Genomic DNA, 14506 nt, shown 5'->3' on the forward strand with positions numbered 1-14506 from the left:
ACCCGGGGGCCGCGAGGAGAGGCGGGAGTTCGGCTGGCGGCTAGCCTGGCCTAGCGAAGCGTCCCGTACTCCCGGCTCTGTTGGCCGGGTCTGGACAAGCCAAAGGCCGGCGCGGGCTCCGGGAGCTCCCGGCATCCTTCGGGCGGCGGCGGCGGCGGCGGCGGCGAGGCAAGGCGAGGCGGAGGACCGTGTGCGGCGGGGCCGGTGGCGGGTAGAGGTGCGAGGGCGGCGAGGGACCTGAGGAGTAGTCGGGCCGGTGTGGCCGCCGCCGCCGCCATGCAGGAAATCATCGCCAGCGTGGACCACATCAAGTTCGACTTGGAGATCGCAGTGGAGCAGCAGCTCGGGGCACAGCCGCTGCCCTTCCCCGGCATGGACAGTGAGCGCGGGGCCGCGGGCGAGGGGCGCGACCGACTCGGCCCCGGGACCCCTCCCCCTCGGTTCGGGACGCCCTCTCCCTGGGTCCTGGGACCTTCTCCTCATCGGTCCTGGAACTCCTCGCCTATCCTGGGACCCTCCTTCCCCCATTCAGACTCGGGAGTCCCCCTTTCTCCAAGCTCTGAACCCCTGGGACTGTTCTAATACAGTCTTCAGGAGGTCTGGCTGTTCATATAAGTCTTGAATGAAAGCTGGTGTCCCGGATCGGAAATTACTTCCCTCCCCTAACTAAAAGAAAATAGTTAGGTATTCCTTCTCTCCACCTCCAGCACCACCGCCCCCCGCCCCCCACTTTGAGCACCCTCTCCTTGCTTTCATCAAAACTAGGCGCTTGGAAGAGTCTTACTGGAGGAAGGCCCACTGTCCCTCTCTGTGGGAGATTCTAGGTTAGACTCTCAAGCTCCTTTGTAGGATGTGCACTCCTGGGAGCCTAATCCCTCACTTTTCCTCTGGACCCCAGTTCAGGCCATTCATCACACCTGAGCAGCTGCTTAAGCTCCCTTCATTCTCCACCTTCAGATGGTAGCTCCCCCGCCCCCAACTTAGGTGCTGTCTAGTGCTTTAAAATAAACTAGCAGTTTTCTTCTCTCCTTTCTGGACATATTTGGAATCTAATGTTGTAACATTAAAGCTTAGAGGCCCTTGGGTTCAGTGTACAGATGGGGCATCTGAGGCCTGGGTGGAGGAAGGGACATGCTGAAGACAAGTCGGTGGCAACTAGGTATGTGGTGGAGCCAGGTGAGCTCTCCAGTGTTCTTGACTGGTTCAGTCTGCAGTTCCCTGTGCCTTGTCCCATAACTGCCAGAGGCCCTGTTCTCCCACGGCTCCGTGGCCTGGAGGAGCCTCCCTGCAGCCTCATTCCCCTCAAGTGGCCACATTTCTTATGAAAAACACGTGACCTGAGTTGTCCGACTCATGCTGATGCTTCTTTGTAAGATATTGCTTCTACCCCTGAAACATACTTCTGGCAACCTCATTTTATACACACACGACTTGCATCTCTACAATACACATCTTCCAAGTGGCTGCTGACCAGTGGACACATGTGATCACTTCCTGCCTTTGTGTGCACGACCACCTTTGCCCATGTGGCCTTTCCCTGTGTTGATGGCATTAGCCTGAGGCCAAGAAACCATCCATGTAGGGCAACTCCTTCCCACCCACTTCTCTCCAGCCTGGGACCCCACATACTTGAGTTGTGAGGGCAGGTGAGTAGCGAGGGGTCTACATACCTGTTCTGAAGAGGGTGAAGGACATGCCTGGCCACAGGTGCTGCCCTAGTTTGGACCTCAGACTTGATAGTCACCCTCAGCACTCTGCCCACAAGCCACTTCAGTGTGTTAAAGCCCTGGGAGGCCACAATTTTTTCTCCTTTGTCGCAGCACTTCATTGTTATCTTAGATTGGGAGAAGTGTCAGTTCTCCCCTGAAGGCATACTCTTAACCTGTCTGCCTGAGACCCACGCCCCAGGACTGTGCCCTTCTGGCTTCAAGGAATGAAGCAACTGTTAGCCTCTGAGAAGAGCCCAGAAATATTCTATGATGCTTTTCTTAATGTAAAGCTTTTTCAACTTTTTGAAATGCAAATAAGTGACAAGTTTTTGCCTTAAGCTTTTTGAGATGCAAATGGTGATACCCCCTTGACAGCCTTAAGTCTGTCCTAGCCAAATCTGCCTGCTTCCGGGAATCTCGCAAATTAGCAAAGCAAGGTATGAAAGTGGCTTTCCAAGACGCTGTTAGTGGATTTTCAGCAACTCTGACATGCCGGCTGGTAGAGAAAACTGAAGCCATGGACGATTTATTCTAGCAGCCATGGCGAGTGAATTCCTGGGTTCATTTTGAAGGCTTACCCCCTGGAGTCACTAACAGACACCATGGCTGCCTCTGGGGAAGCAGAGACTGTACCTTTAATAATTGTGTTGGTATTGCACCACTATGAACTAGATCGCGGGCAGCCGGAGTGCCTTTGTGCCTTCCATTATGCTCTTCCCTCCGGAGTAGCATCTCCTCTGAGGCCCACCCCTTCTCTGGAGCTTGTTCCTGCCTCATAGTCCCCATTGGATTGTTTGTGCCTCCTGTGAGCTCATTCCCTCCTTTTGCCTCATGTTAAAGGGCCTGTGAGTTAGCCCTCTGGAAAATCCGAGTTCGAACTGGGGGTGCTTAACTTCTGTGAATTTGTGCCCCATCCTTCCCACACCCACTCCTAACTCCTTGAAAGCATCTCGCTTAGAGGAGGCTCTCAGAGTGACTGGTCTCAACATTGGTGTCTCACTTTGCAGTGAGTGTCTGAAATGAGCAGCATTGTTTGGTGTTTGCCAGGCCTTGTTTTTGTTTTGTTTTGTTTTGTTTTGTTTGCCAGACCCTGAACCCTTCATGGGTCAAAGGCAAGAAGGGTCCCCTCCCCGTGTCTTCAGCTGTCCTCAGGCACACCTCACTTTGTTTGACGCCTCTCCTTTCCTTCTGCAGAGTCAGGGGCTGCTGTCTGTGAATTCTTTTTGAAAGCTGCCTGTGGCAAAGGTAAGAAACCCCTGACTCCCCAACATTCATCCTAAGGTGCTTTCTACCACCCTGCCCCCTAGCAGACTCTTAGGCCAGCCGGCCTCTGGCTTACATTGCTTTCTAAAGACTAGCTGTGTCCCTAGATGAAATTACTGCACTTCACAGGCGAGGAACATGAGGGGGTATTCTGCCTGAAACCTACAACACAGGACGGAACCTCACTCTGAGTCTGCCTCCTCACCTCACTTAGCCTGTGGCCATAAGCTGACCTGTGACATGGTCAGAAGGGCCGGGCACTGAGGTGTTCAGGAACTTTTCAAGATTGCAAAGTTAGTGAGTGGCTGAGCCAGTAGAAGCCTTTTTGCTTCTACAGTCTGTACAAGCTCATTATCCTTTGTATCATGTCATCGAAAACCCAGCAGTAGTCTGCCCTGGGGAGCCTTGTTCATACTAACCAGACTCCAACAGGGGCTCCTGGAACCAGACTATCTACTAATTCAGAAAGAGACAGATTGCTTGCTGGGACCTTAAGTGCCAGTATAGGTCTGGGCATTTTTCTTCCTGTAGGCAAATTTATTTGGAAACTAAATTTTTGTCAGTGAGTAAGGAACACAGAATTAGAGCAAGGGAATGGTTTTAATGGATGCTTTTGGCGAGTTTGGTTCTATAACCCAGTCACTTACTACAGAAACAGTAGACGTGCTGGGTAGATCAGCCAGGTTGATCCGGGCTGTCTAGTTAGACTCTCGTCTCCCACTGGACCCCTGGTCTTCTTCCCATGCCTGGACTTGGTAATTCTGCCTTCTAACCCGCCACCTTCTATCAGACAGCTGTCCTTAACACAGGGCACTGCAGCTCTCTCTGTGTTTACTAACTAGGAGCCACTGGCCACACGTGGCTCCTAGTTAGTTAACACATGTGGCCCGGGACTGCCATATTGGACGGCATAGATATAAGAACATCCCTGCAAAGTTCCGTTAGAAGAGGCTGGTCTAGCTCTTTTCCAGTCACAGCCTCATTCCGGTTGGGCCTTCCCAGTGGTCCTGCCAAGCCACAAGTTAGAAATAGGAGTTTCCAAGGGTATGGCTCTGTCCCAGCTGGTGGCTGATCGCTCAGGTCCTGCTACAGAAGGGAGACCTCCCCCAGTTTGTGTACAATGCGTTTCTTCAGTTCCAAGGTTGATTTTCTTTCTTAATTCTTGGTTGCTAAGTGGGCACTCACAACTAGAGGTGAAACCGGCTTGGAGTCCAGGCTTAACCCACAGAGCCACCCAGGCGCCCCCTACCTTGTTTCTTATAAAGGGTTGTGTTTCCCAAACCTCAGCCTTTCCTTTACTACCCCTACATTTTTTTGCCATGTCTACGTATATCATTAGAACTATAATTCAGTTAAGAAATAAGCTCATTCCCCCACCACCCGTCTGTGAAATCATGATTCGATGCTTTAGTTAGGTCTTTTCAAAACACACGGACGTAAACTAAGTACTAAAACTTGAGATGTGTGGCTCTGTGCTGCCTGAAATCACATAGCCTTCCGCCAAGAGGTATCCACTACCTTCCAGGACATGTCGCTCTCGGGTACTGGAGGGATGTGTGGGATGCAGGCCCCGCCCTCCTCATGGCACCCCGTCTTCCTCGGCAGGGGGCATGTGTCCCTTCCGCCACATCAGCGGTGAGAAGACCGTCGTGTGCAAACACTGGCTGCGAGGACTGTGCAAGAAGGGGGACCAGTGTGAGTTCCTGCACGAGTATGACATGACCAAGATGCCTGAGTGCTACTTCTACTCCAAGTTTGGTGAGCAGATGCCCGGCTTCGGGAGCCCCGGGGAGGCTTCACGCAGATCTGAGGCCCAGAGGGGAGAAGCAGCTGCTCGGGTACCCGCATTTTCTGCCATCTCCCAGCTTTCTGGCCTCAGAACCTTAGGCCGTGCCCACCAAGTTCAGCTGGCCCGCTGGTTTCCAGTACTTTGGGGAGTTTGGGCGACCGTGCAGGGTCATGTAGCAAGTGAGTGTGTAGTGCAGCTGGCTGGAGGCCGCCTTTCTGCTCCCAGTGGCCTTTTCCTCTAAATCAACTGCCGCTTCCAGCATGGCAACTCCTTGTCCCCGGGGCTTCAGTTGGTTCCTTCTCTCTGGGAAGGTTATCCCAGGTAGTAGTTTGTAAGTGGGGGGCTGTCTCCTGGTGGCAAAGAGCTCCACTCCTCACCTTGAGATCGCCTCGATCCCTGTGTAGAGAACACGAGTGCCCTTTCCTGTCCTGAGTGGACTGTGTGAAGAAGCTGGGGTGGGCCAGGGCTCAGCAGAGCTGTTATGCTCCCTGGTGGCACTTGAACCCCCTGGCTCTCTGCTGGGGGCCAGGTTGCACAGAAAGCAGCCCTGTTGGTCAGGATGAGGGTGGGCTTTGGCTCTGCGATGCTGGCCCTGTGCTGGGGCCTGGCAGGAGGCCGGACGCCTGCTCTGCTCCCCGCGGTGGGTTGGGTGGTGCTGGGCATGCCGCACGGTTGCTGATTCCAGCAGCCCAGCAGGGGTGGCCCACCAGGTTATTAAAGACAGTTGTGGCTTTTTTTTGTAGAGGTAGCGTAAGCTGTGAAGTTAGAGCACAGAGGGTCAGAAATAGGACCCAGGCTTCCCCACCCTGCCTCACCCATACTGGAATCCGCACGGGAAGGGGGCATCCCCTTCCATGGGAGCCATCTCCCATCTGGACCCAAAGGCAGGAACCAGCCCTCCTGGACAGACATTTCAGGGCACCTCTGCAGCCTGGTCTGGGTTCCTTCATTCCTGCTGGGACCGGCAGCCCCCCCGATGCCTCAGGTGCGCCCCCCGACAGAACCTCGCCAGGTGCGCAGGTACTGTCTGCAGCTCCTCTCACCTGGGACACAAGTGAGGATCCTAGTAAACAGGACAGACCTAGTCCTTGTCCCGTGGTGCTTTTGCCCTAGTGGCCCAGGGAAAGAGGCCACTGACACCAGTGAGACAAAGATGGAGATTATTGCAGGATGTGCTCTCAAGGGGCTAGACGGTGATGGGACCACACGAGGACCATTGTGTCCTTGAGGCTGAATGGTCAGGGAAGGCCTATATGAGGAGGTGAGAGCAGAGCTAGGATCGGAAGGCTAAGAAGGGGCTGGTCAGGTGGGGGCACGGGTGGGGTGCCAGCGTAGCCGGGGAGGGGGAGCCTGGGGAGGGGTGGGCTGCACCTCACAGCGATTTCTGGTATGTCTGGGAAGGAGTGCGTGCATTTTCTCTGACCAACGGAGATCAGATTGGCCTTTCATGTGTAACATGGGTCGGGGAGGGCAAGCTTGGGGATGGGACGAGCTGTCGCCACAAAGTCTCCATCGCACTCAACCCCAGGGATCCAGCCTCGAGTTCCCAAGTCTTCCCTACTTTTGTCCTGAAAGAAGCAGAATTCTCAGACCTTTCCCCTGTCCCGGCTCGTAGATGCGAGGGGCTGATCAGAATAGACCAGTCATTTCCTGGACTTAGGAATGCCTTTGCGCATTTGGGGCTCCCCCAGTGCCCAGGATACCCCACTTAGGTAAGGGGTAGAGCCATGAATTATTTGACGCTGTGTCCGGCTCTGGGTCCCTGACGCTCAAGGCAGTGTGGGAACGTGAGAGCGAAGCACCATGTACAAATCATGTACACAGTCCCCGTATAGGTCAGGAGACTAAGGCTCTGTGACACTGCCCTGGGGCTCAGGGCTTGTCAGGCCAGGAGGGGACATGAGAAGCACCTGACCCTCTGCCACACAGCAGGTCACAGCCTTGAGAAAAGCTGAGGGGGGTTTGAGTCCCCTGTTGCCGAGCTGCCCCGCTGGATGTGTACCTGGTTTTCCCTGCAGGGGAGTGCAGCAACAAGGAGTGCCCCTTCCTGCACATCGACCCCGAGTCCAAGATCAAGGACTGCCCTTGGTACGACCGTGGCTTCTGCAAGCATGGTAGGTGTCGGGTGACCGGGCCCCCAACAGGAGGCCAGTCCTCTCTTCCTATGCCCACACGACCCTCTACCTGTCCCACCTGTTCCGTCTGGGGCTAGTGAGGCTTTTTTACACCCTCCGGTCACCTGAGCCTCTCAGACCTCCCGCATGGACGGCCTTCTCTCCTGTATTTTCTTTTTCTTTTTCTTTTTTTTTTTTTTTTAAGATTTTATTTATTTATTTGAGAGAGAGGCAGTGAGAGAGAGCATGAGCGAGGAGAAGGTCAGAGGGAGAAGCAGACTCCCCATGGAGCTGGGAGCCCGATGCGGGACTCGATCCCGGGACTCCAGGACTATGACCTGAGCCGAAAGCAGTCGTCCAACCGAGTCACCCAGGCGTCCCTCTCCCGTATTTTCTTTTTTTTAAGATTTTATTTATTTATTTGACAGAGAGAGATCACAAGTAGGCAGAGAGAGAGGGAGAAGCAGGCTCCCCGCTGAGCAGGGAGCCCGATGTGGGACTCGATCCCAGGACCCTGAGATCATGACCTGAGCCGAAGGCAGTGGCTTAACCCACTGAGCCACCAAGGCGCCCTCTCCCGTATTTTCTATAAGGAAACTAGCATTGAAGAGGTCGCGGGCCCTGCCTGCTACCCCCGTGAACGGATACGCGGCCGAGCCCGCAGCTGGGGCCTTGCTCTCGTTCTCTGCACCCTAGGCAGTGGTGTGGGCAGGGCCCTGACTGGCCCAGGGGCACGAGGGCATCCCCCGAAGCAGGGCATCTGAATGTCCTGGACACTTGGCTCCGCAGGTCCCCTGTGCAGGCACCGGCACACACGGAGAGTCATCTGTGTGAATTACCTCGTGGGATTCTGCCCGGAGGGGCCCTCGTGTAAATTCATGCAGTGAGTAGCCAGACCCACTTCTCCCACCCTGCTCCTGCCCCAGGCCCTGCTGCCCTCTAGATCTTTCCTGTGTCCACCTGGCCTTTGATCACTGCTGGTGTCACAACTGGGCCTGGGATGGGGGCCACTACTGCTCCCTGAGCTCAGAGGTGGCTCTGCCTTGTAGGCCAGCACTTAACCGTTCCTGGGTCCTAGATCTGAAGAAAGCTGGTGTCCGTGGTCCAGGAAAGCTCATGTCTTGCATGTCAGTTAGGGACCTCTGGTTAGGAACCTGGACCCTAAAGGAAGGAGACTTCAGTTTGGGGGCCTCCTCTGTGGAGGCCATAACCTCGAGGTTCCATGTACACTAGTTCAGATAGCTCTTCACAAGTGTGTGTGTGAATCGAATAGAGAATGTCCCCATTTCACACCTGAGAACACCGAGGCTCAGGGCTCAGCCACTGGCCAGGGCCTCATGGCGGTAGGGCTGGCACCTGAAGCTGGGTTCTCCTTGCCCAGCAGGGCTCATAGCTCCTCTCATGGGCCTTCACGCACATCTGTCACCTGGGGTGACTATGGAGTCGGACTAATCCGGGGACTGCAGAACAGTGGCGTCCCCCAGTCCCCGGGCTGCTTCCATCCACCCACTGAAACCTTGCACAGAAGCACAGGTGCCCGGTCACTACCACACGTGGGCAGGTGGGTGGGTGCCGCACACTTGGTCCCACTCCCGAGGCGAGAGCCAGGGAGCATGTCCTGCTAGAGGTGGTCTGGCAGCTGAGCTAGACCCTCGGGAAAGGGGTGCATGTTGTGGGAGGGCAGCACTTGCTGCAGGTCCCACGGCTATAGGTATGAGCAGAGCTGGGTCTGAGTCCGGGCAAGTGCATACTTTTCGCCTCTTTCCCAAGGCTTCAGGGACAGAGCAGAGAGCCAGCACCCACCCCGCGTCCAGGCTCGCCCGGTGTCTGGGCAGAGAGGCTGCCTGTGATTTCCCAGAGCCAGAGTTTGAGAACAGTGCCTGGCCTGGCGCCTCTCTCATCCCCTCTTCTCCTCCCCTTGTTCTCATACCCTCTGGCTGCGGGGTGACCAGCCCTCGATTTGAACTGCCGATGGGAACCACCGAGCAGCCCCCACTGCCACAGCAGACGCAGCCTCCGACAAAGGTACCGTGCCCCGGCCCCAGCGGTGCCTGCCCTGGCACGCAGTCGGCCACCCACCTGGCCGGCGACATGTGAGAGACAGGGGAGGAGGTGGGACAGGAGGGGAGTCACCCTGAGTTCCAGCAGAAAACTTTGCATCCCCCCTAGAGGTGGAGGGCTGTCTGCGAGAGCCGAATGCTCGCTGGGCTCCTCTGCCCTTCTGGCCTGGCGAGTGGCCGTGCGGCGCCCCCCCGGGAGCCAGAGTGGAGGGCAGCACGAGCGCTATGGGTCTGCTGCTCTTGCTTCAGGTTCCAGCCCTTCCCTTTATAAACAGGGAAACAAAGTCCTTGAGGGGGGCCTCACTTGAGGTCCCACAGCCGAGCAGGAGCACCTGCGAGCTGACCTGGGGCTGACCGGTCCTCCCGCCCGTGCCAGTGTCCTTGCTGCCCCGTGTGGAGGTTCCTGGCAGGGAGGGCGGGCTGGGAGCAGGGATGAAGGGCCAGCTGGCTCCACCTTCCTAGACAAGGGGGTCCCACGACCCCACAATGAGGTGATCCTCTCAAGCATAAAAGGAAGAGATGCCAGAGACAAATGGGAATCTGCAGCGCCCGCCCCCGACCAAAACGAAGGGCACCCTGGGTTTGGTTATGGGAGTGGAGGGTTGGGGGCCCAGAAGACAGGCGGTTCGGGTACGCGATGCAGGGTCTCCACAGGCTGAGTAAACCTGTCTGCTGATCTTGAATTCTTACCTTTGACTTGGTTGACCTCTGAGCCCGCTGCCAGAGCCCTGTCCATCCTCGCGTGCTACAGGCTAAGTCAGGAAGGCGCGGGGCCGGCCAGACTCCTTGCACTGACTCCTGCCCTCAGGCGGTTGTGGGATAACTCCAATAGAACCCATCACAAAGCCAGGAATTCCTGAGTGTGGAAACAGCCGTGGCAACCGGGGGTTTCTAGCTCACTGCTCCTGAATTTACGAGGTCCAGAGCCAGGAACCCTCTTGGTTGGGAGGTGGCCTAGCCATCCAGTCCCCATCCCAGGAGCCCCTGTCCCCTTGCTCACATGACTCCCTAGTGGAGGGCCCTCTCAGCCCCTAGACCGCAGGTCAGCACGTCAGCCTCCAACTGTTTTTCTGTGACTGTTGCTCGCCGTGTAGGCTGCTAAACATCTGGCTGAACCAAGCGTTCATCCTGACCTGAAGCTAGAACCTCAGAAACAAAAGTAAGGCCTGCTCATGCCCTCGCCCTGCTGCCCCAGAGACCTCCTCGTCTCTTTGGTGTTTTGTTTTCTACTTTTATTTTTCGTTCTTGTGTGTCTGCATGGTGTTTTTCGGGCAGCGGCTCCTGCCATCATCACCAGATGTTTCTTTTCTGCCCGCTCTCCTGAGCAGGGCCGCCATGGAAGCCCCTTCTTCCTGCTGGTCACGCGGGCGCAATCCCGCCCTCTTTCTTCCTGTCCCCATTGGTCGTCTGCGTGCACGTGGTTTCCGCAGTAAAACCGTGTTGTGTAACTCTTTCCAGCAAAGTAACAATCCGCCGTTACAAAGGTCGTCCTCCCTGATCCAGTTAACGAGTCAGAACTCTTCTCCCAATCAGCAGAGAGCCCCGCAGGTCATCGGGGTCATGCAGAGTCAGAACAGCAGCGCGGGCAACCGGGGACCCCGGCCGCTGGAGCAGGTCACCTGTTACAAGGTGAGTCCCAGGGCTGGGGGGTGGGGCGAGTCCGTTCCTTCATTTCCCATATAGTTCATTTTGAAAAAGGATACCATCGTTGTTTCTGGACCGTTAGAGTGAAAATGGGCTACTCTGGTGCGCTAGAGACCATCCTGCTTCCTTCCACGACGCACCAAGGCCAAGTGAATGATCACAACCTTCATTTCACACGTTCATTCGCTGCTGATGACAGGACGGAGCTTGTCGGAAAGGGAGGCTGGGAATAAAGTAGAAGCACAAGTGCCTGGGAAGGGAGTGAGCCCTGAAGCCTCTGGATGTCCTCACATCCTGCAGGGCGTCCCCAAGAGAAGGGGACAAAGCTTTAAGCCCACACAGAAAAGCACTCCTCCCACCAATACACACACACACACCCCACACACACCCCCCCCTCGGAATGGGTGAACTTTTTAAAAACCTATTTGAAACCATCTCATTCTTAGCTCCGGATGGAAAGGTGGAGGTCAGTGCCTTGAGAGTTTACAGTCACCAGGGGAACCCTCATGAGCTCGGGGCCGTATTCACACCCCAGTGAGGACTAGAAAGCCAGAAACTGACTTTTCCAATCTGAAACAGCCCCACATGGGGGCCTCTGGTGCCTGGCTCTGCAAGGAAATTTATTCTCAACGCAATCACATGTAATTCCCACAGCTAAAGTCCTGAAGAATGAGTTCGTAATTAAAAATCACAAAACCTAGAAGGAAACAGCCACCACTGAGGGAAGTCAGCAGAAACAACTGATAACAGAACTAGGCCAGAAGAACTTCAGATGTGGGGATTATTAGACAAAATACAAAGTTACCTTTCGGGTAGAAACGTTTAGATGACACAGGAACGTTGGGAGCAGGGTGGTCCCCGTTCCCCGCTTTCCTGAGCCAGCCGCTTGCTCCCGCGGGCTGTGTCCTCACAGTCTTTGGGTTTCGGTGTTCCTTCACATCCCACGTGGAGAGCTGCTGTGGCAAACTTTTATATTCACACAAGGGCAAGGAAAGTCCATTTTAATATAAATAGGGCCCTGGGATACAGAATGTCCCATAGTCTTTTTTTTTTTTTTTTCCTCGATAATACGTTGTGGATCATTCTGTCGGAAAATGTAAATCTGATCTGTCTCACTGGTGCCTTAACAGAACTGCAATTTGCCAGTCCTCTGCTGGTAGCAGTTTAGTTTCTGCTGCTAAAACCAGTGCTGAATCTGACACATAGAGGTCTGTGAGCTCTTGCCTCATAGCGGCATCCATGCCTACAAGTAGAAGGTCCAAGTCCGGAGACGTATGCTTAGCTTAAATTGGTCCTAGAACTTTCCCTCTAGGAAGGCTGAGCCACTCCCACAGACACGAGACACTCACTGAGCCCCTGCTCTGGACCAGCCCTGCTGAAACAGAGTGTTAGCGCTCTTTCCTGGGTGGGAGGGGGACTGTGTTCCGTGGGGAGGGGACGGCAGGGGCCCCAAACCACTAAAGGCTGCAGATGTCTGAGTCTGAGTCCCACCAGGTGAGGGGAGTACAAAAAGGGGTTGTGCCTCCAACCAGTCACTACCCAGTACGAGGACGTGCAGTGTTCCGAGGCAGTGTCGCTGGCATCCTGGCCCTCGGCCCCTCTCGTCCCGGGACTCTGCAACAGGTTCTCCTACATCCTGAACTTAGGTGGAGCTAGAACCTACTACCTCTTCTCACCACACGCACTTTACAGGCACCTCGTGGGAATCCTGGGTTCTCCAGGATCAGCTCTGGAGGCCGATGGACACGCCAGGTGCTGTGAGCAGGGGCCTGGTTCGTCCCCTCTGCTTCTCTCACTGGTGGGAAGGGCCAGCTGGCGGCTCCACGGGCCACTCAGCCACAGTGTCACACCTACAGATCAGGCAACCTTGAGAACACGGGGCTTGTGGGGTCAGGAGACAGAGCAGGCAGGAGATCTGCACTGGGACCGGGTAGAGCCCAGTGTTCCAAGCCAAGGAAGCCAGGACTGCGAGGGCCCTGGGTGGGTTAGTGCAGAGTGGGTGCCCCCACCTGTCTCCTCCCGACCCTCTGTTCAGTGCTTGAGGCTGCCGTCCAACGTTTTAAATCCCTTCCGCTTTCTGAATGAACGAAGAGAGAAGCAAAGGAAGGGCCTGGATAATCCACCGGGACTAGTCGGAATCAGTGCTAGATTTTTGAAGTGATGTTCTGGGTTTGCCCAAGTCTAACCATTATCCCATCTCTCCGATCCTGTAACAAACCCATCTGGGGGGTAGCTTGGGCAAGTGTGCAAGAGCCAGGAGGGAAAACTGGGTGCAGCAGCCCTGTGTCCATGACAATGAGTCCCCGAGTTGCGGGGAGGAGCCTGGTGGCTTCTCTCACGTTGTTGCCTCCTGTCTCCAGAACAGTGCCTCAGAAAGGTAAGTGACGGGCCAGCCACACAGAGGGGCTTGGTACCCAGGCAGGTGGGGGAACTCTGGTGCCACGGGATTCTCACCGTCCTGCCACCCACCATGAGACCTTCCGTGGACAGGCCCGTGTCCCGGCCTGCAGGAGCTCCCCCGCCGCGTGCTCTCATGTCAGCCTCTGGCTCGCAGCTGTTCGTCCATCTGCCGAGCTGCTGCAGCTTCTGGGCCACTGTACTCTGGAGCTCCTTCTCCTTCGTGTTTGAATGAAAGTCTGTGCCACTGAGAATTTCAGAGTCCCATCCCTAACCTGGTGTTCGGTGGGTGCAACCTTACTTGAAAATTGCATTTGAAAATGGTGGTTTTTTTCTGTCTCCTCCCTCCCTCCCTGCTGTTCCCAGTGTGGCGAGAAAGGACACTACGCCAACAGATGCACCAAAGGGCACTTGGCCTTTCTCAGTGGACAGTGACAGCAGCTGGAGCCAGCTCAGAGCAGCCCAGAGGGCCCCGCTGCTGGGAACCACTCTGGGCCCTCGCTGGGAGCGTGCGTCGAACTGTTTAACGCCAGTGTTGGTGCAGCGCTGGCTCGGGCTGGCAGACAGGCACGCTGGGGTTCTCGTTCTGAGGGGCTACGTCTGTCACTTTCCTTATCACTTTGCTGTAATCTTTTTTTAAAAGGGGACAAGTGCTCTAGTTTGGTCCTTCCAAGTCGGCATCATGTCTGTCTAGCATCCGTACCTCCTGTCCGATCTCCCTGCACACCGCCCTTGGGGGAAGGGAGGAGGTTGTGGCAAAGGGCTTTGTGCTAAGCAGTCGGTGTGGAAGGTGGCCCTTCCCCTCGAGGCCTCATCTTTAAACACCAGTTCTTGGTGACCCCCGGGGCTGGTGGATCATTTAAAGCTTCGACCAGGTCATGCCTGCTTCTTCCATGTCCTGCTGAGTTCAGAAGCTGTGCCTGTCGATGGGATTTGAACTAGGCAGCCCTTCAGGGCAAACTTCAGTGCACTTGTTGCCTCAGCCTGGTCCTGCTCCAAGGTGGCAGTGGTGGAGAGGAAGGGCGCAGGGCTCTCCGGGGTGAGGGTCTTTTTCCTCTGGGCTGATTTTCTTGGAGCACCTACTTGACCGTGGGATTATCTCAAAGTGTACCTTCAGCTGGAGCTGCAGAGCACCCATTAAATCGAGGCCGCGGTCCATCTGTGCACCTACCTCCTGGCCCGCCAAGCATCTGCACAGTCACTCAGCTTTGGCCTCCGGAGACCCCCCCCCCACCCCCAAACCTGGAAATGTGAAACTGTCACCTGCAACCCACTGGGCAACTGGGCCCATTCAAGTTCCATCACAAGAACTTTTTATGAGGTTGATTAAAAGCTTGTTTTTTAAGCTGCGTCTCGTTACTTCAGGGACCCCCACGCCAAGGAGAGGACTCTGCTGCTGGCCGCGTGAGATGCCCGGGCACAAAACTTTGATATCGGTGCTTCCTTGTCCCCTTTGGACACATACATCTCCTAGAGGGAAGGGACTCTGTACTGGCAGCTGGTAAAGTCTGGAAGCTTTGGCCTTGTTTG

General features: G+C 55.6%; 1 protein-coding gene across 3 annotated transcripts; it reads left to right on the plus strand.

The window, feature by feature from the left end:
• CPSF4 (cleavage and polyadenylation specific factor 4) lies at positions 1-14321 on the plus strand. 3 transcript variants are annotated; one of them, XM_082712781.1, is made up of 8 exons: positions 1-379; positions 2904-2954; positions 4578-4730; positions 6780-6875; positions 7665-7758; positions 8828-8900; positions 10472-10564; positions 13343-14321. In XM_082712781.1, exons 1-8 carry the CDS (start codon positions 277-279, stop codon positions 13409-13411), a joined length of 732 nt encoding a protein of 243 aa, XP_082568907.1. In that variant the 5' UTR covers positions 1-276; the 3' UTR covers positions 13412-14321. The 3 variants fall into 3 exon arrangements, with proteins under 3 accessions (XP_082568907.1, XP_082568906.1, XP_082568905.1); XM_082712780.1 differs by having other exon boundaries at positions 29-379; positions 10469-10564; XM_082712779.1 differs by having other exon boundaries at positions 44-379; positions 10394-10564.
• Positions 14322-14506: the final 185 nt, after the last annotated feature.

This window comes from Mustela nivalis (assembly GCF_964662115.1).
Source record: "Mustela nivalis genome assembly, chromosome: 19".
NCBI lineage: Eukaryota > Metazoa > Chordata > Mammalia > Carnivora > Mustelidae > Mustela > Mustela nivalis.

Bases quoted from the DNA above. Each gene is read 5' to 3' on its own strand.
- CPSF4 (XM_082712779.1), top strand. From the start codon at position 277: ATGCAGGAAATCATCGCCAGCGTGGACCACATCAAGTTCGACTTGGAG. The intron at 7,759-8,827 runs GTGAGTAGCCAG...CGGGGTGACCAG, and splicing joins CCCTCGTGTAAATTCATGCA to CCCTCGATTTGAACTGCCGA. The intron at 10,565-13,342 runs GTGAGTCCCAGG...TGCTGTTCCCAG, and splicing joins AGCAGGTCACCTGTTACAAG to TGTGGCGAGAAAGGACACTA.